The 23,592-nt window shown below is 42.2% G+C and overlaps 2 protein-coding genes across 4 annotated transcripts in view; one reads left to right on the top strand and one right to left on the bottom strand.

The window, feature by feature from the left end:
- FNIP2 (folliculin interacting protein 2) overlaps positions 1 to 2,965 on the bottom strand; it is a 52,632-nt gene extending 49,667 nt beyond the window's left edge. For all 3 annotated transcript variants that reach the window (XM_065633996.1, XM_065633997.1, XM_065633998.1), the window contains exon 1: positions 2,836 to 2,965. In XM_065633996.1, the coding sequence (XP_065490068.1) occupies positions 2,836 to 2,930 (95 nt within the window). In that variant the 5' untranslated portion in view covers positions 2,931 to 2,965. The remainder of the gene's footprint in view (positions 1 to 2,835) is intronic.
- Positions 2,966 to 10,755: 7,790 nt separating this feature from the next.
- The window catches only part of PPID (peptidylprolyl isomerase D), a 13,756-nt gene continuing 919 nt past the window's right edge, over positions 10,756 to 23,592 (top strand). Inside the window, exons 1-8 of the mRNA XM_065633344.1 lie at positions 10,756 to 10,941; positions 12,904 to 13,044; positions 13,497 to 13,603; positions 15,863 to 16,051; positions 16,855 to 16,977; positions 18,615 to 18,721; positions 21,270 to 21,411; positions 23,505 to 23,591. Coding sequence (XP_065489416.1) covers positions 10,857 to 10,941; positions 12,904 to 13,044; positions 13,497 to 13,603; positions 15,863 to 16,051; positions 16,855 to 16,977; positions 18,615 to 18,721; positions 21,270 to 21,411; positions 23,505 to 23,591 — 981 coding nt within the window. The 5' untranslated portion in view covers positions 10,756 to 10,856. The remainder of the gene's footprint in view (positions 10,942 to 12,903; positions 13,045 to 13,496; positions 13,604 to 15,862; positions 16,052 to 16,854; positions 16,978 to 18,614; positions 18,722 to 21,269; positions 21,412 to 23,504; position 23,592) is intronic.

Raw genomic sequence — 23,592 nt, 5'->3', positions numbered from 1 at the left:
GGAGCCCAACAGGACTAGATCCACAGAGTGAATTAATTGGTGCTAAGGACCTGACGCCCACACTATACATGTTCTGGGGTTTTACTTTCGACCAGCAGTAGTATGGTCCCAGGGACTGAACACCCATTAGTGGTTGAAGCACACTTTCTAATTTCATTCATTCCAACAGGAATCCAGTTTACGCACCAAAGCCACTTGGCTACATAAGCCAAAGTGCAATAAGTGGAGACAATCAAGAGGTTTTCTTTAAAAGAGCGCTCCTGATCCAAATTAAGATGTTAATGCTCATGCACCCAGGAAACTATTTCCTGTGGTTCCACATTCAGCTATAGGCACCGTGTCTCTTTCTCTTTGAGGCTGTGCCAGCTCATCCTGCTGAGCAGCATGGACCTTGTAGCTTGCTGTTTTCTTCAGAGCCAAAGAGATGAAGCAGTACCAACCTCTGGTCAAGATTTGGCTGCCATTACAGGAGAGAAGGGGCAGCAGAACAAGCACATATGGTACTTGTTAAGAAGCAAACCTCAAGCCTGGTTGATGGCCCTCTTTAACAGAACTTCTCCTGGTGTTCCTGGGAAGACTAGAAAATGCAAAGCTTCCTAACAATGTACTTGAAAAAATTTAGCAAATGAAGTTAATTTGAGGAGGTATTATCTACTAAAGAGATTTCTGGTGATTCTGCTATTGCTCTTAGTAAGGACGGTACATGAATACACTTTGGCTTTTAAGACTTTCATAACAAATTCAAAGTCCAAGGATACAGACTGCTATTTGTCTTCCAGGGCCGCTTAAGAGAAATACACACAGCATATGGAGAGACCTCACTAACCAAAACATGAGGGAATAAAACTAACTAAAATCCTTAAACATATAGTCTTGCCACTATAACAGAAAATTATCCTGCCACTTCGCCTCTAACAGTGACCAGCAGCATATGCTTAATAGAGAAGCTACCAAAGGATTAAGTCTTCCCTTTTACTTAGGTCCAATTGCATCTCTCCATTCAAATAGAGATTACTGTTCAAAATATTAAAAACATTGTAGTAGAGCTTCTAAGACCTACAAAGTATGCTCCCGCAGGTCATCAACAGATCACTAGAAAGAAAGAAAAAGTGTTGCAGCACATTTAGGAGTCATAAGGAAGAAGCTTAATGCAACATTAACAGGAAGAAAAATAACACACACACACAAAATGCTTCAAATAACTTAACCTGTTTGCCAAAACCTAATCAAACGTCAAGGGAATGGGGGGAAAGAAGGAATAAAAAGAGTGATGGATATCTACAGCAGTATTTTAATAACAGTTTTTGAACTGTCACATCATTTAGATGTTATTCAAACTGAAAGCCAGTGTGGAATTTTTTACCTAAACCTCATAAAATACTCCAGATGGAGCAATCTTACTGATTTTAATGGCAGACATACTGCACAAGGAATCTGCCTTCATGGAGATCCTCGATCAATTCAATAACCTTAAAACTAGAATGAAGAGCACTGGTCTCTGATACAGAGTACTTGGTAAGATTTTAAATACAAGGCAAAATAACACAGTCAGGAATTACGCCTGCATTTAAATGTGGGAAAATATATTTGTTTTCTTTCAAAATTAAAGGAGATATTTAATTCACAGGGTGAATAAACACCACAAAAACTAACTACCAAGTATAGCATATAGACTTTACAGACTCCTGAAATTCACCAGCAGCCCTGTTCTCTGATATGAATGCAGCACCAGTACTGTATCCTACCACTTTCAAAGGAATCACCTTATAACCCTAATGCCATTTTGTTTTTACTCCATTTTTTAACACAATCTTGCAATTCTGGCCAAGCACATGGCCATGGCCCACACAAACCATCTTTAAAATCATAATGGCTCCATGAATGTGATATTTCATATTTGGTACTATGGCACTTTGTGGACCAAGATATTTTCCACCCCTCTCCCTTACCATTCTTAACAGTTTCAGCAGTGAAAGCCCAGATTCCAACTCAGTCCTGTATATAATCTGATCACAAGACTAGTGAACTCATGCCGAACAGAAAAAACGACACAGAGCTTACCAGACACGCATGTGATAGTCACTGTGCTCACCAGGACCGGTTTGGTCTTGTGAGCAGAACAGATGCTAAAAGTAACAAAGCTTCAAACCACCAGCCTGAGCAAAATGCTGTCCTCGAGGGTTTGGAAACAGTAACAATTCAATATTATATAAAGATTACATATTCGAGCCCTGAAGCAGCAATAGCTGCTAAATCTCACCTTCAAAGATTAGTGATATCACAAACAGAGCGAGCAGCGAAAGGTACTTAATGCTCCGTGGGTCACCAGTCTATGCACGTGTATTTAGGTCACAACAATTAAGCCATTTCTTTATTTTTGCTGTGCTGATGAGGCCTGAACACGAGTTATCACAGCAACCGCATATTCAAACGCAAAGGAAAGCGCAGGCCCGGCGCCTCTTCCCGGGGCTGCCGAGGGGCCGGGCGCTGAGCGCCCCACGGCTCCCGACCGTGCCACCTCCAACTCGGATTTAAAATGGCTGAGAGATCCAACGAGAGGGAAAGGCGGGAGCAGAGCCGCCCCGCCGCGGCAGTGCCTCCTGCCGCCCCGCCGGGGTCCCCCTCCCCGCGGGCGGCCCCTCCCGGCCTCCGCGCAAACTTCGCACAGGAGGCTCCCCGAGAGCGGCCCCGGCACACCTGCGCTGCGGCCCCGCAGCAGGCGACTGGGGCAGCGATGCTCCCGCTCCCTGCCGCCCCCCGCGGCCGGGGCAGCCCCCGGGGCACACGTGGGGCCGGTTCCGGCGAGCCCGGAGCCGCCCTGCCCCTGCCGCTCACCTGAAGGCGGGCCCTTCCCCCGGAGCGCGGCCGTGGGGGGCCGCCGCGCTGCCGCCCCTTTTGTTGAAGAGCTTCTGGAGCAGGGTGGGAGCCATGCTGCCGCCCTGCCCCTGCCACCGCCCCGCCCGGCGGCGGCCCCACCGCGCCTCTCGCAGCGGCTCAGCGGGCGGCGAGAGGCGGCGGCCGCGGCAGCATCCCCGCCGCCGCGGAGCCTCCCAGCATTGCGCGGAGGCGAGGCGAAAGGAAACGAGGGGAGCCCAGGGCAGCGCCGGCCCGCTGAGCCGCGCCGCTCTCGGCGGCCGCCCGTCACCTGACCGAGGGGCCGAGCCCGCCCGCCCGGCGGCGCTGACAGCTGCTCCCGCCCGCCGGACGGGGCACGGCACGGCACGGCACGGCACGGCACGGCACGGCACGACGCGCTGCGCCGCCAGCAGCCGCGCGACGGGAACGGGGACGCGAACGCGCCGCACCCCTCGAGCGCTCCCCATTGGCTGCGCGGCGCTCCTTGCCCCGCCCCCAGCGCGTGTAGGGCGGCGGAGGCGGGCGCAGAGGGACGCGGGGCTGCCCCGCGCTGGGCGGCGGCGGTTGGGGACGTTGGCGGGGGGCGGGGCAGAGAGGGGCGTGTGCCTCCGCGTGCGCTTGGGAAGCCCGGTGGGCGTGCACGTGCCTGGAGCCGTCCGCGTGTACGGGGGTATGTGCACATATATTATACCTGTTTTATACCTCCACAGTAATAAGCACATACACATATATTTGTAATGGATATTTTACAACCCGTGTCCTGCTATACACGCGCGCATACATACACAAATACAGGTGCACGTACGCATCCCCAGGATTTTTCACACATGTAAATCACGTTTTTGTGATTTACAGCAACTGTTTCCTGGGCTGAAGCCAGTGCGAACAAACCAGCCCCCCGTTCCAGGTTTGGGCTGAGGGCGAGGCACCACAGCTGCTCCGGCCTCCCCTCCTCCCTCATGGCAGCCAGGCGCCCGGCGCCACAGCAGCCCCTGGGTCTTCGGGAAGCTCACGTCCCTCATTTTGCTCCGCACACGAATTCCAGTCACCAGTCTGGGGAAGTTTTAAACTGATCTTTTTTCCTAGTCCCGGTGTCTTTCACGGAGAGATCCCCGGCGTAAAATTGTACAAGTACCACCATTCCCGTCAAGAATCTGAACTTTGAGTTCTGGGTACATTTTTGCAGGAAGGTAGCCCTGCTGGGACAGGGCAGCTCATTTCTCTTTAATTGATTTATTTCATTCACAAAATGATTAGACAATGCTACAGCGTGCGGGGCGGGCATCTGGATTTTGATGTTTGCTTGTTTAATTTGGGGAAAAGGGCTCTTGGTGTGGTTTTGGCCACCAGCAGGATGACACCACCACACACCCACCAAGAGAACACAACTTCAAATGCTCCTTTTAAACCAGCTACATAGCCGTACAGCGTGGTACAGGGGGAAAAACAAACAAACAAACAAAACCTGCAGAATCATGGTCGCTTCCTGCTCTTTTCAGGAAACTTGGAGATGAGACACAGAGAATGGTGATCACTAGAACAGTTGCAATGGATCATTACAATAGTTCACTGCACACTCAACATCCAGTAGTGGCAGAAGAGGTGGAGGACACGCTAGTGCTTCAGAGCCAGCCTTTCAGTGGCAGGAGAAGATGATTTCTCTTTAGAATGAAAATCAAGAAACAACTGTCTACCGGCCTGATAGTCTGATCAGCTCCTCCCTCCGTAATACCAGACTGAATCTTGTAATGCTCAGTTGACCTCACCTGGAGGTCCATTCTCAGAAGGGATCACCATTTTGAAAGGCTCACTTCATCTGTGAGACTGAATCTCCAAGGTAAATCTTTCAGCCTGGATGTTCTTGCTGCTTTCGATTCTTTATTTCCACCACCATCAACAAGTGCCCCTGGTCATTAAGGTAAATCCCTTCAACCAAAGCTGAAGGACAGAAAAGTGAGGGTGCAGTGGCATTAGTACACTGAAAAGGAAGGGAATAGCAGGGTGTGGCTCGACAAGACGAAGGACACCAGGGCCGACACAGTAATCAATGTGATTGAGAATCCAGGTATCTCGGTCCAGAAATAAGCACTGGTCTGTATTTCTCACAGTACAGTCTCGAGAAACTTAAAGTTGCAAATACCATGGCTGCCACTCCATGGCTACATCTGCATTTGCAAGTAGTGGTGACCAGTGGGGCAGAATTGTAGACTAAACCAGTTGTCTGTTACAGAGCCCCATGCCCACATCACAAACATTTTACAGGGTTTTGTTTTGGACTAGTTGTAATCTGGTCCTGTCAGCAGAATGAGTGTCAGTAGCTGGAGCACACTGAGTGTGTTTCTGAAAAACATCTGGTTTAGTTTCATCTGAAAATAATCTACTTTGCATGCCCAGATGCCACTCCAAAATGTGAAGCAAGATGAAGTCAGTGATGACAACTGGGAGACTGACTTCAAAAATGCACTTCTAATCTGAGCAAAAATGGCAGTGTAAATGCACCCTGCATGTTGGCTGATGCTCAGTGCAATATTAGCTCCTGATATTTTCTGTTACTGTGTGTGACAATCACTATGATCTGAAGTTGATAACAAAAGACGGTAGTGTTCTGAAGGTTATTTCTGAAAAAAAAAATACTGGTGAAAACTCAGCAGAATCAGCAAAGGGCTACAAAATAACTTTCATAGTGAGTACGTCCTGCCTCACCCCAAGTAGAGTTTGGCTATAAACAACACCTGGCAAAGCAAACATGGTGATTTTTCACTAACCCATGAGTGCAAAATATGAGCAGATGTAAAGAAAAAAATCATACCATCTGTCAAGCAAAGACCAGTTACAACGAGACAGTATTTCTACAGCCCTTACTGTTCTAGGAAATACAGGAAATAAAAACGTGGCATATGAGAATCAACACCTTATTCTTAATATTCTGACTAAGGGTCAGGCTGTTTATGTGCAGAGACAGACAATGTAATTGATGAAACTTCAGTCAGAAAATTGGCCAGATTCTTAATGTAGAAATATATGGGACTTTGTTAGCAGTCCCTGCTCAGCCCTCAATGCACAAGTCCAAAATACTCCTAAACCTGTGTTGTCAGAAACAGCCTTTGGAGGAACCACAAAAAGAAGCCAGAGGCCAGAACAGATAAACTCTGAGGATTTAACAAAAAGTTTGTTAATCCAGGACATGAGTTAATGACTTACTGCTCAGTGTAGTCACACATACTGTATAAGTTACAGGAGCACAGATAAGACTTGCTACACTTTGCAATGCATCAGCAGCATTTTGGATTCTGTAAAATAAATAAAATCAAAATTTTATTGCCATTTCAAATGAGCCAAGTAAAATGTGATACCAAGAAACGTCTAGAATTATTCTCTCTCCATGTTGTTATTATTCCGATTTAGCACAGTAAGTCTAAATTAAAATTACTCTCCACAGAGAATTTAAAAATCTATTATAAAATATATTGCACTTTGCAAGCAGAGACAGAAACTGACAACAACTGAGAGTTTGGGATTGCAGCCCCGTGCAAACCACTTTACTCATCCTTCACGGAACAATGCCTCACTCGTGCCGGGGCTGCAGCAACTTTTTCCAGCCCTGGAACAGTGACCTGGAACAGGTGCTGCCTTCACATTGACAAACAGTTTCACAGTCTTCTTACATAAAAGATACAGTCAGTTGAAAATGAAAGACAGTTTAAAGGGAAATATGAATTTAAAATAATTGTTTCAAAATGACTGGGAAGTATTGATGTATGTAATGAAACATTTGATTTTCAACAGTCTTTGGTGTTAAAAATAGAAAGGCCAGATAAAGGGCGTCTTCTTTTAATCACAATATAAATATTGAGTAATATGGTGAGAATTGGACTGCGTGAAGGTAATAGGAATTTACAATTCTCTGAAAACACTACTGTTACTCATGTATCTTGTTAAATTTCCTACAGCAAAGGTACAATAATTTTTCCCCCAGAAAAGCCTGAAGATGTACATACCTGTAGATGTTCAAATACTTGTTTCAAACCTGGTTTGGTTCCTCTCCTGGTAGTATTTCTAAGCCTCCTGTCTAGGATTCCATCCAAAGCCTTGCTGGAAATGCTCATGTTCCAGATTTCCAACGGTAAAATCCATTGTGGGACTTCCTATTTGCTGGTTGCACTCCTGTCTTTAAATCCATCCTGCTGTAGTTCATCCTGGACTCCATTGTACCCACATTAGATGCAGACTAAAAAGGCTTTCTACATAATAAAGAATACAGTCACCATAATTGATATTTTAATACCTCTTGGTGATAACTATGATAAACAGCATTATACATTTACATGCAATATACAGGAAAGACCTCTGTATCAAAAGTGAGGGCAGGAATTTAGCAACAAAACCAACATCCCCCATCAGCACTGTGGCAACAGTGGCCAGCAGCTAGCTAACACTTTGGGCCTCTCTTTCTTGCAAGCCATGGCTTGTACTGTTATCACAAGTTGTAGGCACTCTCTGCCATGCCGCCTCATGTCCTGAGGTCCTAAATGCTACTCTGGTTATTTGCCGCTAAAACTTAGTTCTTAGCTAAACCATGTTTTTAGGGATCAAGGTATCTGAAAGTTAGTGATGACTAAATGCATGACTTTTCTTTCAATTTCTGTCACAGAATGTCAGCTCTGTGTAGACAATTTTCTTTTTAAAATATCCTGAGACAAGAACATATGGTTCTTTCATTGTTTAATATTGCATTTTAATTCAGCTTAGAGGAATCAGCTGAGAGCCAAAAACTGCTCAGTACGGGTTTAATTTGAGACCCCTTTATTCATTTTTTTTGCCAAAAAAGACTTGGTGTAGATGCGGAACAATAAGCCCGATAATGAGGAAACAGATTTCTCTCTCTCCTGTCTCATGTCTCTCTGATGAAAATGACACGTTTGATGTGCCAGGTCACATGGGAACAGCATATGATGCACCCTGTGTGTTGCATGGCACAGGAAAGGCTGAGTGGCTGCTCTGTTTCACAGCAAGCAGTGAAAGCATCCTTACCAAGACTGTTAGCAAAAAATTGCATATTGGAAGCTTCTTAATAGCTGTGGTGAAAAGCTAGTGAAGTATGTGTTTCAGTTGCTTGTCTGTTCGATCCCATCAGTTCTCCACTGGGTCCTGTTCTGAAGCTACGATTCAGTCCAGTGAAAAGCCCACAAACATACAATCTCTCCTATAAAAAACAAAATGGTTTTTAATATCCTTAGACAAGGCAGTTCTGCACTAAGCCAAAGCACTCACCTTCTGGTGGAATGAACATGTTCGATTTTCTTCACAGTGTCAAATGCAGATTTAGAAGTGAAAAAAGAGTAAGAAAATTAAACAAACAGCAAAAAATCCTATTCTGAATGTGTACATATTTGCCCACCTTACACAATCAGCAACAATTTTAAATAATCTTTATTTTACAGTTTATTCTTTCACAAATGCTATTTGACAGACTGGAATTATTATTAATTATTATTGCTTATTGTATCTTCCATCGGAGTACAAGTTTTAGAATTATATAGGCATTTCTGTGCATTTATCAATGATAGCTTCTTTAGTCAGGGAGGGAAGAAGAGGAGAAATGAAGATTGTATAAGTGGCTGGACTCAGAAGATCCATATCCCTTGCTCTGACTGGTCTTTGAGTTCAATTAGGCTGGAGTGTCACACTCCAGCAAGTATGATGTACTTAGTGGAGGAGAGACCTGTACTTTTTAGCACCCTCAACATGCATTTATCTAATTATAATACCCAAACTAATTTTACTGGGTAGCTAAAGCTGCGTGTGCATAAAAATAAATACCTGAATTAAAACCTTTGACAGACAATTCAGTTATAGTGCCTATTTTCAATGCACCGCTTTACAAGTATTTACTACGTTTGAAAGACATTATTTATCCATCAATTTAGTGTATAACTTAATATATTTATTTGAACATAAAATCACTCAGTAAATTCTTGACAGAAGTCATAATATACATGCTTTTTACAATCTGTCAATGACTATAAATTATTATGTAGAGTAATTATGCTATTGCAGTGCTTGGGAGATATTAATTCACCTCACATTATTTTCTAGAATCTCCTACTGACACTGAGAAAGTTGCTTGATTTCTCTCTTGTTCACCTCACATCTCCAAATTAGCACAGGGATTGCCCCTTTCTTTGTACCTCTAAAGTACATTGCACAGAGGGATTTCCGAGCAACTACTGTAATATAAATTACTAATCTAGAATCTAGACTATTCCAACTTGGCCAGGAAAATAACTGCAGGGACTGTGTAAGTCTGCTCCTGGAAGAATGAATCACTACTTCTTCTAAAGAGGAAGCTGCCAACAGCTCTTGCGGGGGACACACACCAACGCCACGCACTTTACTCTGCTGTCTGCTAACGAAATCTCTTCCAGACTGTACTCGCTTGGCTAACAACTGCCTCACTGAGATCACTTCTCCTACGCCACTGCACCTCACCTACGCTAAGCGTAATGATAAAAATATCTTAACCAGTGACCATGGCCAGATGCCTGGTGACTTGCAGATGACTCAAAGCTCTGGTGGCCTTTGACATGGTGGAGCATGCGAAATCCCCGACACAGCTGCATGACCTGGCTCAGAAAGAGAAATGCCTTAGCGTGGTTCCATTGATTCCTCACTAAGTGTTCCCAGATGGTAGCAGATGGCTTTTCCTTCTGTTAAGGCTTCCCAGATGCAATATTCAACAGCACTCGCTGCTGATCACCTCGTCTATCCAACATCTGTACAGAGGTTGTGGGAATGATCATGATGCAGTATATAGACTGCAGTGTTATTAATATCGGTGCTACTTTATATTTTCTTTCAATATGGCAATTACAGCTGCCCTCTGACACGTCTAATATTGAGAACATACTGAGAGAGAGACGAAAACCACCTTGATGAAGTTCAAGCCCAAACATATAAAGACGACATGAATTAGAGGAGAAAGCCTTTGGAGGATACAATGAATCAAAGAATGAATGTAGAGGTTTTTAGGATGGATTAGAGAAGTTCAAGGAACAGAGAGGATCATTTTGATCAGCAGCATTCCCAAAAGGACTTTAAGTTTGCAAGAGCCCAGCACCCTTCTGCCCCTTCGGCTTTTGCCTCAACACACCCCTCGCCTTCAGGATACCCGTGAGCACAGGATGTGGCCAGGCTGGCCATTCATGTGCTTGGGAATTCCGCACCTTGAGGAGCCCCAACAACCAAGTTTGTTGATGGTTTTCACATCCCTTGATCAACACAAGTGGCTGAAAGAGACTGTTTGCCTCAGAGCAATTATCGTGATAGTCACACTTTGGGAAGAAACACATTTCCTTTTCAGACCTTAAAAAGACTGGAGTTATTCAGTGTTTCTAAGCATTTATATGGTGACAGTCACTTTGACAACTTGCCCATTTTTCCGTGGGTCACAGCTTTTCACAAAGCCTGCATTTCTCTCATAAAATATAAACGCAGGCATAATCAAAAACCCCTCTCCTTACGTGCCTTTCCAGGCCTTCTGTGTGTGTGCAGACTGTCAAGAAAGAAACATTTTTTCCTCGCAGATTACCTCCGAGTGTTTAAAGGCCTCTCGGAGGCGGGAGGCCGAGGCAGCCCTTTCCCGCAGCCACCTGCGGGGCCCTGGCTCCGCCGTGCGCCACCCGCGCTGCGCCGCCACCCGGCGCCTTCCCGCCCGGCGCCTCGGCGAGCGGTGCGAGGCCGTGCCGGGGGCGCCCGGAGCCGCCCGCCACACACCCGCGCCCGCCGCGCTGCCGCCCGCGGCGCCCCGCCCGGCCGCGCTCCCTCAGCCTCCCGCCATTAGCTGGGGGCCAGGCTTCTGTCCCCCCCGGTGGCCGCGGCGCTCTCCGCCAGCCGCCCGGCCCCGCCGGTGGGAGGAGCGGGAAGCGGCCCCGACCCCGCGGCGGCCGGAATCGCGGCCGGCCGAGCAAGGCGGAGCCACCGCGGCAGCGGGCAGCTGCGATATGTCGCATCCGTCCCCTGTCGCCCGGCCCAGCAAGCCCTCCAACCCCCGCGCCTTCTTCGATGTGGACATCGGGGGCGAGAGAGGTGGGGAGGGGGCGGGAAGGGAGCGGCGGGGGCCCGGGCGAGACCCGCGTGGTGGGGCCGGGGGGGCCGGGGCCGGGGCCCCCTCTGTGCTGAACGCGCGGAGCCCGGGCCGGGGCCGGGGAGCGGGCGGGAGCGGGGCGGCTCATGCCCCAGCCGGGCCGCGGGGCCGAACGTTCTCGACGGAGAGGGACCCCGAGGCTGCGGTGGCGTGCTGCGGGCACACACACGCGGTGCCGGGGAGGGGGAGAAACATGGCCCCGGCGCGAACGGGCCTCCTGCGGGGCGGCAGACGGCCTCCCCGCGGGGCCCTGCGAGCTCCGCTGGGGTTTCCCTGCCGCAATGAACAGGCCCGAGGGAAACAGAGGGAAAGGCAACATGGCTGCATCGGCATCCCCCTCCCTTCCCAGCTGAGGGGGGTACCCGACGGTGATGCAGGAGAGCGGGCACATACAGCGCCATCAGTGACGCCCCGCGACGCCATCCCTGGACAGCCTCGCCCAGCCAAGTGTAGCAGGCTGGCTCGCTGCCCCGCACCCTGTAGGTCCCCGGGGTACCTATGGCCGCGGCCCGCACCTACACACCCACTGACACGTGCTGTCAGCCTGCCGAGCTCGGCCTGCCTCAGAGCAACCCTCACGCTGCTGTCAGGCCGGGATTCCCGCCTTCAGGCCGTGTCCCCTCGCCCCCGCCATGTCCTGGGGCCGTGCCACAGCGTGCCGGGCCTCACCTGGCTGCTGCTGGCCTGGGGCGCGCCGGGTGCCGGGCCGTGTGGGCTGTGCGGGAGAACGCTCAGGCAGACCCGCGGTCCCAGTCGTTCTCTTGGCATCAGTCATGCTCTTGGAATCAGTCATTCTCTTGGGATCGGTCGTTCTCTTGGCATGGCTGGTGTTGGCAGAGGTCATGCGGAAATCTGGGCGAACGGTCCAAGTGGAAACAACAAAACAACAACATGGAAGCTAGGGTGATATTCGAAAGCGTAGGTTTTCAAAATTTGCACGGGTGAGGATAGATGCTGCCTTTTTGTTAGGATATTGCCTCTCATTTACTCATTCTGCTACTCAATAATAAGAAAGTCTGTAAGATGATTTGTCTTTTATTGACTTTCGGTTGTCTAATTTGTTTTCATTCCTGTATTAATTAGAATTAATGTATTTACATTTAGTTTCCGGTGGAGTGAAGATATGATAACTAATTGACTGTGAGGCTGATGAGAAAACAGCAGCAGCAACTGGTGGCAGCTGTTAGGAGTGAGAAATAGCTCTCTGAGAAGCCACTTTGTGAAAAGATGAGAATTTGACACCGAATCCATTTATCGACTATTACAGGATCTGTTAGCTACTTAGCTTTCACTTCCTTTAGTTAAAACATGTACATTTTTAAACAATTGCTTGTAGCATCCATAACTGTAAATAGCCATTATTCATATGCATGTTAGGTATTATGGTGTCTTAGTAAAACTGGGATTTAAGAAAATAAGGAATAACGTTGGCATACATGTTTGACATAAGTTTTTAGATCACATAGTCTCCACAAAACAGTCTTTTTATTGTAGCTATTTTTGCTTGAACAAGCTACATGTATACGTTAAAGGAGACGTAAAATAAGTATGCATGTTAAAATACATAATTTGACTTTAATATATGTATGTGTGATTTCCCACACACATTTTTTTGGCAGAAAATGCATTTGGTATTTTTGGTAGTTTTTTGGCGGAATCTGTCCTTATTCCCTGTAAATTATTCTTGATAGTGGAATTCATTGTTGGTAATAACCTTGCTAAAACCCTAATGTAACTCTGCCAGTGACTGCCATGGAACAAACCCAAAATGTAAATTTAATAGTAATCTAAATAAATATAGTCAAGTCTGAAACATTCATTTCCTTTGCCCCGTAATGCTCAACACATCACCATGCAAAGGACAGGACTTAAAAATATGTCTCACTCTCTCTTTGTCATTTCAGTTGGGCGCATTGTCTTTGAATTATTTGCTGACGTTGTACCTAAAACTGCTGAAAATTTCCGTGCATTATGTACAGGGGAGAAAGGAACAGGGCCTACCACTGGAAAGCCTCTCCATTATAAAGGATGTCCTTTCCACAGAAGTAAGTTCTTTTAAGTTCTCTAATTACCTGCTGGTAATGGAAGTCCTCCATTATCAGTATTTGAAATAATGTTAAATAATATTTTGGAGCATTTGTTTCAGAAATAACTCAGCCAAAAGTAAGTTTTTGACTTTTTGAACCTTCTAATGACTGGATATTTTTACTATGCATTGACAATAGTAAATTATAAATTTACTAGTAAGTTAGTAATAGTAAAACTTGTTTACTATGAGTTGTGTGTAGTTTAAAACGGATTTCAGGTAAAGGATTAAATATCAAGTGATGTCCACCTACCTGAAAAGGAGTACTTAGGGGAGACTTGATAAATAAGGTGGTTTTCAGTTTTATTTAGGCGCAGGTGCTAGTGACAGGGATTGCTCTTCGTCTCTGATTGGTTTTCTTCATGCCTTTCCTGCCTTGCTGCTATATTTTATAATTATTTTCTTTTACAGTTATTAAGCAGTTCATGGTCCAGGGTGGAGATTTCTCAAACCAAAATGGCACAGGCGGAGAAAGTATATATGGTGAAAAATTTGAAGATGAAAACTTTCATTATAAGGTACTCTGTTGAAAATACTAATTGTATTCAGTTTTTGAAGTTTCAGTGATTTTTATTTTTCTTCAAGTTCAGAATTAGCATTCTTTATTCCAAGATTAATGTTTTCTCAGGATGCGTCCTGTGTCGTTCCCTGTTTCTTTTGCAAAGGCATAGTCTTCAAAATGCAGTTGATGCCTACAAGGTCTGTATTTTTACATGACTGAGTTCCTTTTTATACTTTTAAAAAATGGGTATTCAAGAAAGGGAAGAAGACTGATTTTCACCATACTATATAGCATGTCTGTGTACCATAGGGCTACAATTTATATAGTGTTTGAAGATCTCCACATTTAAGTATTTCCTGTACACTGTGACTTACATTTTTTGGCTATTCCAGAGAAAAGTGGCAAACAGAATCATTGTTCTGAGCATTCTTCTGTGTTCTCGGATGTATGCAAAGGGCTGTGTAGCTGGAAAAAATCCCCTGTGCTCGAACTATCAGTAATTGCATCTTGAACCTGGGTAGGAGTACTACCTGGAAACAGCACAAATAACATGTTTTTCAAGTACCATTACAACAGCCAGGACACCCGCTGTTGTAGGTGTAACACTTCTCAGCACTGGCATTAACAGGGTTATTATGGGATAGCATATGAATGACTCCTCAGTAACACTGACTAAAAAACTTACATACATCGCTGTCCTGTGGTTGAAACAAAGACCTGACTGCAATTGTGCTTGCCTCCAAACAGTGTTTTAGGAAAAGAAAATACGTCAATCCTCCACTAGTCAGACATCAAAGTCCATTACCAAGTTCAGAGCAATAGCTGGAAATGTAGCTCCAGCATTCATCATAGAGTTAGTTGAAACATTCAGACTCATTTTGCCGTATGACTGGATGAACACTTCAGGCAAGGAGTTCTCCCTGCCACCATGGAAATCTAAACACTGTGTGGGAAGAGTTTTCAAAACTGCAGGTTCTTTGAAGTGGTAGAGGCTATAGGTACATATCAGATGCTTAAATAGAGCTGTCTCAGACTGTTGTCTCAAACTCATCAACTTCCCATTGAGCTCTGAGGTCTAGTTCACAGCAATTTCTATTTCTGTCTCCTCAGTGGTGTCATACTCTTTTTTTTTTTTTCCTCCTCCTATCCTCCCCACAATATCAAGTTTCTTAGGAATACCACAGCTTGCATGCTTCAGACATGTACCAGTGTCTTGGTGTAACATACTGACTTCACGTTAAGCGGAGTTCCTTGCACTTAATAACCAGATCAATTTGGGGAGAATAATATCTTAATGATAGAATCATCTTGGTTGGAAGAGACCCTCAAGATCATCAAGTCCAACCATTAACCTAACACTGGCACTAAACCATGTCCCTAAGAATCTCACCTACACATCTTTTAAACACCTTCAGGGATGGTGACTCTACCACTTCCCTGGGCAGCCTGTTCCAATGCCTGACAAATGACTCGTGTCATGCCAGTTTAACAACAAGAGATTCACAACACATATGAAAAGTACATTTTTGCAGTACAAGTGAAAATTAAATAATCTGTGTGATGGAGCAAGATAATTCTTATTTCCAAGAAGGAAAAAGTACTTATGGGAAACAAGATAAACAATATATTCTCATGTAGGGCTGTTTAATAAATTTTTGTTAGTTTGTGGCCTGGTAGCATGAGCCAAAATATTTAGATAGCTAAAAATCCCAATGGAATAAAAACTGTCTCTCTAGGAAAGTGAAGGAGTTAAAAACCATCCCCCAACCTTTAAATAACAAAGACCACAGTCCCCTAACCCACGTAGTTCTACAACATACTTTGTGTGACTAGCCTTTGTAAAAGTAACCATACCAGTCTTGACAGTGTAACATTAAAGTTGGTTTAGGTGGTGTTCTGCTTTGTTTTTTGAGGCTAGTGGTCTGGAATAATCCAGTGAGGAACTTCATGTACCTCTTGGCTGATCTGTCTAAACTGAGCAGCTGTGCAGGGGACTGAGTGCACAAGAAGCAGACAGATGTTATAGCATCAAGTCACACATGTGGCTCTGCTCGCTAGGCTGCTGGGTGGCCAGTGAAGATGCAGAGCCGGGCATTTGCCCACTTCCGTCACGATAGGTAAAATTAGTTGCCAGCTGTACATGACTGTCTGGTTTACCAGGTTGTCATTATGACTATCCTTGCTATAAATGTTAATAGCGTTACAGAATCTTATGTATGGTTTTACAACAGATCTTCTATAAGTTGGTTGTGATTTTTTTTTCCCCCCAATGCAGCATGATAAACCAGGGCTGCTGAGCATGGCAAATGCAGGACCAGGTACTAATGGTTCTCAGTTCTTTATTACAACGGTGCCTACTTCTCACCTGGATGGGAAACACGTGGTGTTTGGCCAAGTGATCAAAGGAATGGGTGTAGTTAAAATATTAGAAAATGTTGAAGTAAACGGAGAAAATCCTGCAAAGGTAAGCAAAATCCAAAGCACTTAGGGATGACATTTATTTTTGCATTATATTATATATATTCATTTCTTCTAAATGGTTGGTATAATGTTTATAACTATTAAATGTTAACCAGTTATTTTTGCTAACAGTGTTAATTTCCATTTCACTGTCCTTGTTAAGAGGCTTTTGTTCTTTTGTGATAAATTTCCCCTGCACACACAATTGATTTATTGTTCAATACAGCTGTGAGGGTGGAGGCTTTTATCTGGGTGAAGGTGGAAATGCATAGCTAGAAGCACAGGATGGGCGACGAAATCAAAAGGTGTAATTCACAACCCTACCTAAGTGATATGTTATTCTTACGAATTTTATGTCAGAAATCATATTTCTGGAAAAGCAATTGGTGTGTAGGTCATGTCAGTTTGTGGTTGTTTGAAAAATTAATACCTCTGTAACTTTAAAAGATTTGGCAGTTTGAGAAAGAACCAATTTCTCTAATGTAGTAGAACTTCCATAATTTGTGTTTTGCTGCAGCTCAGCTTGCTGCCAGTTCCTTTTCCAGCCTCTCTTTGCAGCGTGAGTATGGTGTTCTTGGAATGCTGCTCCTCTGAAGGCAACACTTTTTGTAGTAATAGCCTTTTGATGGTGATAGGCTAATGATGTGGTGGGTTTCTGAAATCAATGTACCCAAACAACAGATGAAAAAGCACTGAAAAAGCATTTTTACTGAATTTCAAAGAGCACTCAGAAGTGGGTTTTTTTTGTTGTTGTTTTTAAATTGTCTTAATAAGCAATACTGCTACTTAGACTTCCTTTTTTATCAGTTGTGCGTCATTGCAGAATGTGGAGAGCTAAAGGAAGGAGATGATTGGGGAATTGTTCCCCAGGATGGGTCTGGAGATGCTCATCCAGATTTTCCTGAAGATTCAGATATAGACTTGAAAGATGTAAGTATTTTTCTTTCAAAGGACTTATTTTACAGAATGCAAGACTTGTAGGTAATCTGTGTCACATGGTCTCTGTGATGATGTTCACTAAGCCTTTTTTCTTAAGAATCGATCAAGGTCCTGATTAAATGGTGACATTCAATTTTAGGAAAGAGAATGCCGTGGGAGGGGATTGCTATATCTTTTTTTTTTTTTTTCCAGTGCTAATTGCAGCTGATTTTTTCCCCAATAACTAGAACCACAATAACTTAAAATTATTACACTTAATTTTTTTCTGTTCTTTGTTTCTTTTTACTTTTGTTTGTGCTGTAGTGACAAATGGCAATTACTAGAACTCCACCCTGCAGATGACTAACTTATTGTTATACCTACACACTTTTTCTATGCAGCTTTTAAAATATCCACACTTAAAAAGATTTTGCCTCATTTACTAGAAATAATAAAGGATCAAGCTTTTTAAAAGATTCTTACTACATCAGAGCTGGTAATTCTTAATCCCCAGTAGCTGTTTGCTTTTCAGGTTGTTTGAACTGAAGGGAGACATGCTGTTGAGAGTTAGGGAGCAGACTGGTGAAACCTGCTCTCTTCCAAGTTTTTACTTTATCCTGGAAGTGAAATATAGACAAGCTGTGTAAATCAAACAGTGATTTGTGAGAGGGGAAAAGAAAGGGGGACTGCATGTTTCGATTCCAAATACAGAATTAGAAATTGAACAGTAAAAAAAATTTACAGCTAGAAACCAGGAGCTCCTTGTACCTGGCTATGTGAACCACTTCTACTTGTGAAAATGTTTTTGGATAGCATTTGCTGTGGTTCAGAACTGAAGCTGGCAGGTGCCTCCCTCCTTTAACTTTAAAATGGTTCATATAAAGTAACTACAGAAAACGTGACATTGGTCTCATGCTGTGATCAGATTTTTCCAAGGTCATTAATTCTAGTAGGGTACAAGTGTAAACTGATAGTATTACAAATGGCAATATATACATCTGACAGAGCTTAAGACTAATGTGGTATAGACAGCAGTAATTATAAACTGTTAATTGCCACTGGAAAAAGTAACTTAACACTTGAAATGTATGCCATTCTGGAAATAGATATGATGGATGTGATAAAGACATGCAGTTGTTCTTTTTCTTCTTCTATAGATGTTTTGAGAGAAGGAGAATTATGTTGATACAATTTTTAGTTTCAGAGCAGGCAGAGTTTGGGTGACTAAAATCATTTTGAGCAACAGAAGACAAAATTTTCTCGGGAATAAGGCAGTCTTGGTTGAATACTTTGATTGTTAACGTGTCTTCTATGAATAATGGTCAACACCTTTATATATAGTTTTGTGTGGGGGTACCAGCATTTAGGGGAGGGAGTTGAACTGCTATGTTGTGTCTGGTATTTTCTCACTCTTTATACTGTAGAAAACCCATTAGGAATTTCATCTTTCAGACTATTGTGTTAAATAGAGAATTTTACAGAAGTGGTTTGAACCTTGTACTTGTCTAAAATTGGACTATTTTTATTCTGAGATTTTATAATAATCTTTGAAAGAGGATGGACATGGGATCCTACTGTTAAATATTAGGTAAATCAAGACTTATTTCATAATTATGTTCATACTTTATATTTTGCATCTATTCTATTAGGTTGACAAGATTGTGGCCATAGCAGAAGACATAAAGAATATAGGAAATACTTTCTTCAAATCGCAAAATTGGGCAGTGGCAGCTAAAAAGTATAGTAAAAGTTTACGGTAAGGCTATCATCATTCAATCAGGTAGCTCCTGTAACTCAAATTAATACTGCTATCAAGCAATGATATGTGCATTTTAAAAGTGCCTGTTGCTGTGCTCTTTTTTTTTTAAAATAAAAGAGCCTTCTGAATCTTATTTTTAGCTACTTACTCAAGTAGGTCTTCTGCTCATTGCTAGGTAAGAGCTGTAGGCAGGAAGTATTGTTTAGAACTGACTAAATGCTCTTTTTAGTACTCTTGCTGTGCTGGTGCATAACTGGGAAGAAAAGCACAGTAGTACATAGAATAGTTAATGGACAGGAAAGGAGAGAGATACTTGTTCTCCGATTTCTAAAAAAACAGCAGGTTTAGGAAACTGGTAAGTTCAAGAGAGGGTACTCCCAAGTGTGCTGCTCATTAATTATTATTTTTTTCTGATGCTCCGTACCATCATCCTGACTCGATGTATAGTTCAAAATCATGGTCTTTCTGGTTTTGTGTCCATGCTGCTCCTTTATTCTTTTCGTGCTTTTTGCTTTATGCATATGAGCTTCTCCTGAAAACTTATTTTTATAAGTTATACTAACCTTCATCCCTACCTTCTACAAGATCATTGATTAACTAGCAGTAACAATAATGAGAGAAAAAAAAATCAAGGCATATTTAATGCTTCAGCTGAATTTTTCAGCTGACTGGGCTTCAAACAAATGAAGCCTTTCTGAAGCATAAAAATGAATCCTTTAATTACAGGTATTAACCCAAGATGCAACATGTCCCTCTGCTCTCAAAAAGCCCATCACAGCCCAACAGAAATCCCGAAGTAAACAGGATTTATATGTAAACCTTTTAGAAATCATACAGAAAAAAAGGCTGGAATGGATCTTTAAGGAACTTTGTGTTGTATCTGTCCATTTCCTTTTCCTGTTCTTAGGCAAATATTAAGTATAATTATGCCATCCCTCACAATTAGTTGTCTTGCTCACTCTTAAGCACACCCAATGAAGACTCTTCCAGTCAGAGTAGACAGCTTCTATATAGTGCTTTTTTTCTTTGTGGATGGAAAGGATAGTAGCTAAACAAATCTGATGATTCCAGCTCTTCTTTATAGATCATACTTTTGTGGACATGCCTTCTTACTGTATCTTAAAATATAATACTTTTAAGAAAGATGGTGTATTTTAGCCAGCACTTAGCCAGAATTGATAGGAACAGAACAGCTCTTATTGGGGTATCTCCCATGTCTTATGTACAAATCACCTACCAGACCATCTGACAATGTTGTTTTCTTTTTACCAACAGTAACTATTATAACCTTCTATTCCGTTTCTTGTCTTACTGCTGCTTAACCAGGTTTTAAGAATTTATTTTAAATGCAAGAATTGACACTTTTTTGTCAAAAAATGTATTATTTCCTTTTGTCTCCCTGAATATTATTCTTATTGATTTCTCTGACTTGGAAACTCTGATTTTGTTTCCAGAATGGTTGCAATCTTTCATGTTTTGGTGTGATTTATAAATATTATAGCAGTATTCTTTTTGTTTTGAACGTAACACAGTTTTGTATTGTAACGCTCCTTAGCTTTTTACCCTTTTCTCTCTTGATTCTCCTCTTTTGCATGATGCCCAACAAGTGGAAAAATCTTTTGGACTATGGCTAACTTACTTTTTAAGTATTGCTTATTTCTGTCATCCAAAGTTGTACACAAACCATGCAACACTCAAAAGATAGGGCATGCAAAAATTGAAGTTAGATGGGAATGGATCTGCAAAGACTTCATTTATCATGGCATGCCTAATGTATGGAAAACATTATTTTTATTTTTTAAATAAAAACCACAGAAGTTCTATTAAGTAGGCCATTAAAAGAGTTAGAATTTTTATATCCGCAACAGACCTTTGCCACTTGAAATAAAAAACTGACAGTATTAGCACATTGTAAATTAAGAATGAGATACCGTTTGCCTGTGAGTGTGCCTGTGAAACGCAGATGTGGTAAATGACGTCTCTCAGTCCTGAAGCAGTGTCTGTTTTGAAGTTCAGGAAAAAAGTCATGAAGGAGGACAGTGGAAAGAAGGTGGAGTTACTAGTGCTCATAAAACACCCTCCTCTACAAAGTAAAGTTAGCTTCAGCTTTTAGCTATAAATGCCTAAATTAATTAAAATATTACTGGGGGAACTGAAGAAGAGATGAAGCTTCCCATGAATGTGGAAGGTGCAGTGGTGGTGTTCCACTGATGACGAACATGTTTTCTGAAAATAAACAGTCATTGAGAGAAATTCTAATGGTTTCATGCCATCTAGAGTACTGCATTTTTCTAAGAAAAAGAATGCTGTTAGTACAGTGGAGGATTAAGAGTTAGAGCAAAACATTCACTAGTGAGTTCATCTTTTTTGCCAGGACAGGTCTTATATATTTAGTTTAATAAGTATTTGTGATAGTGGAATTGAGGCTGCTTTAAAAATACCAATTTGGAGAGGATAGTTCACACTTATCTGTGGAACGATAGCTAAGAACAAAATGGAAGTTGCAACAGTAATGCATGTTCTTTGTAAATCTGTTTTTCTGCAGGTATGTAGAAGCTTCTGAAGCAGTGGCAGAGGAGGCAGACAAACCAAAGTTAAAGACTGTTGCTTTGACCTGCATTTTAAATATTGCCGCTTGTAAACTAAAGCTGTCGGATTGGCAGGGAGCTATTGAAAGTTGTTCAGAGGTAAATTTAATGTTTAGTATTTTGATTAACAGTTGGCCTGTGTGGAAAATGGAGACTGAAACTACAAAGCTTTTTTCAAGAGTCTTTTGACAAGCTTATTATTTGAAACTAAACAAAGTATAAGGCTGATTGTGAAGTTATTACTAACTTCTAAGTATATGGCTTTTTAAGAAGATTTTGAAATTGCAGTGACTCATTAGAAATGAACAAAAGGGAGCTGTTGCTTTCTGCCAGAAAAACACACACTGTCATTGTCAGTTTTGTTTACTAAGAGCAGACCTAATTTTTATATTACAAAGAGTTAAACTGTCTTCAGTGAACTAGGAGTACTTTTCTCTGGAAGACTCATACAAGCAAAGCATTTTACTTGCTTTTAGATTTGATGGTCCTGTATTAAATAACCTAAGTGACTTTTCTAACTAAAGCCCTTTCAGGTAGGCTTAGTGGTGAAATGAAACCAGTGAATAGGTAGAAAGAATGAAGGAAACAATTAATATGGAAATATTGAAAAATAATAAATTTTAAAAAGAAGTAACAGTGACATAGACATACTGACAAAATTTAGTACATTTGAGGAAACTTTGAATAATTCAGTAAAACTCTGAAATTTTGAAGGAAATAAAGAATGCTCTTATCTGTTAGCAGAAGATCCTGAGCAGCATCTCCTAGGGCTTCATGCTGAAAGCAGTTGTCCCAGCTAATCTATTTGTAAGGTGTCTTTCGTGAGCTGGTTTGCCACATGGAAAACTTTCATAAACCTATATTCAGAATGGACAAATGGAATCACAGAATCACACAATGTTAGGGATTGGAAGGGACCTCGAAAGATTATCTAGTCCAATCCCCCTGCCAGGGCAGGAACACCTAGGTGAGGTTACACAGGAAGGCGTCCAGGCGGGAGGATAAAGAAAGGAAAGAAAAAAAAAAAAAACTGTGTAATGTGATATCTGTCATCCAGAAAATGGTAAAAATTGAAACAGCATTTAAGTGTTATGGATAGAAATTATTAAACAAAAAAACCCCAAACCAACCAAACAAAAAAACCAAACCAACAACAACAATAACCAAACCTTCCTTCTTCTTAAGATTACAGAATTCTTAGATAAAGGCAACTTCATTGCTGTAGTAGAGTTATGTAATGTAGTTAGCTTGCATCTTTAACACATGCAAGTGTTAAAGAGTGTATAAGTGTTTTAACCAGAACACCAGTTTCCCAAGATTAACTAGTAGAGTTCAAGGTAACTGTTAATGAGAAACTATACACTTTCACTTCCATGATTTCCTAAGGCCAAAAACGTTTTAAATTATCAATCTGTAATTCATGCATTATTTGGTGTAAATAAGGAATTATTATCGACTGAACCTGTTCCAACAAACCTTGCTTTAAAATAGCTGTAAGCACAATGGTCAAGGTAAAACCAAGGAACGCTACCTCTGTGTACACAATACAGACACCTGGTTTTCTAATTCTTAATACAGAAGTGGCTCTGGGCTTTACAGCAGACAGAACAGGATGAGTGCCCAGAGTAATACTGCCTTTATATGAACAGCAATAAAGTGATTCAAAAAAATCTAGATGCATTGTCTGATGTCTGTAATTCTTAATCAACGGATTAAAGTTAATAAATTAAATTAATAAAGCCACACATATATGCAAAGAGATTTCCTGTAATCACTAAGAAACTATATTCTTTAACAAAAAAAGAGGCACACTGTAGAACTATCTCTAATAAGAATAAAGAACACTATAGGCAAGAAAATGAAACACCTAGCTAGCCAAATTAACTGAGGTACTTTGAAAACATAATTTAAGTAATCAAGTAGTAGAACAATTGCTTTGCCCAGCCACTATATTTTCTATTTGTGAGAAAGTGAGAGAGAGAAGCCATTTTATGCTCATGTATCCTCATCCTTCACAAAAGACCACTTCTGGTACTACAATATAGCATTCCTTTTTACACAGTTAATGTTTTGACAGCTTACCCTCAAACCAACTGGGGAGATTGTCTGCTGGTGTGAACTGTGCTATTTGTGGAGATTGGAGGCTGTGAAGTATTTGAAATGTTAATGTGACAATTTTATTACATTTACAGGCTCTTAAAATAGATCCAGCAAATACTAAAGCTCTCTACAGACGGGCTCAAGGATGGCAGGGAATAAAAGAACTCGATCAGGCATTGG

This window comes from Caloenas nicobarica, chromosome 4, assembly GCF_036013445.1.
Source record: "Caloenas nicobarica isolate bCalNic1 chromosome 4, bCalNic1.hap1, whole genome shotgun sequence".
Classification (NCBI taxonomy): Eukaryota; Metazoa; Chordata; class Aves; order Columbiformes; family Columbidae; genus Caloenas; species Caloenas nicobarica.
Note: the sequence above shows the minus strand (reverse complement) of the source record. Positions and strands in the feature narration are given on the sequence as shown.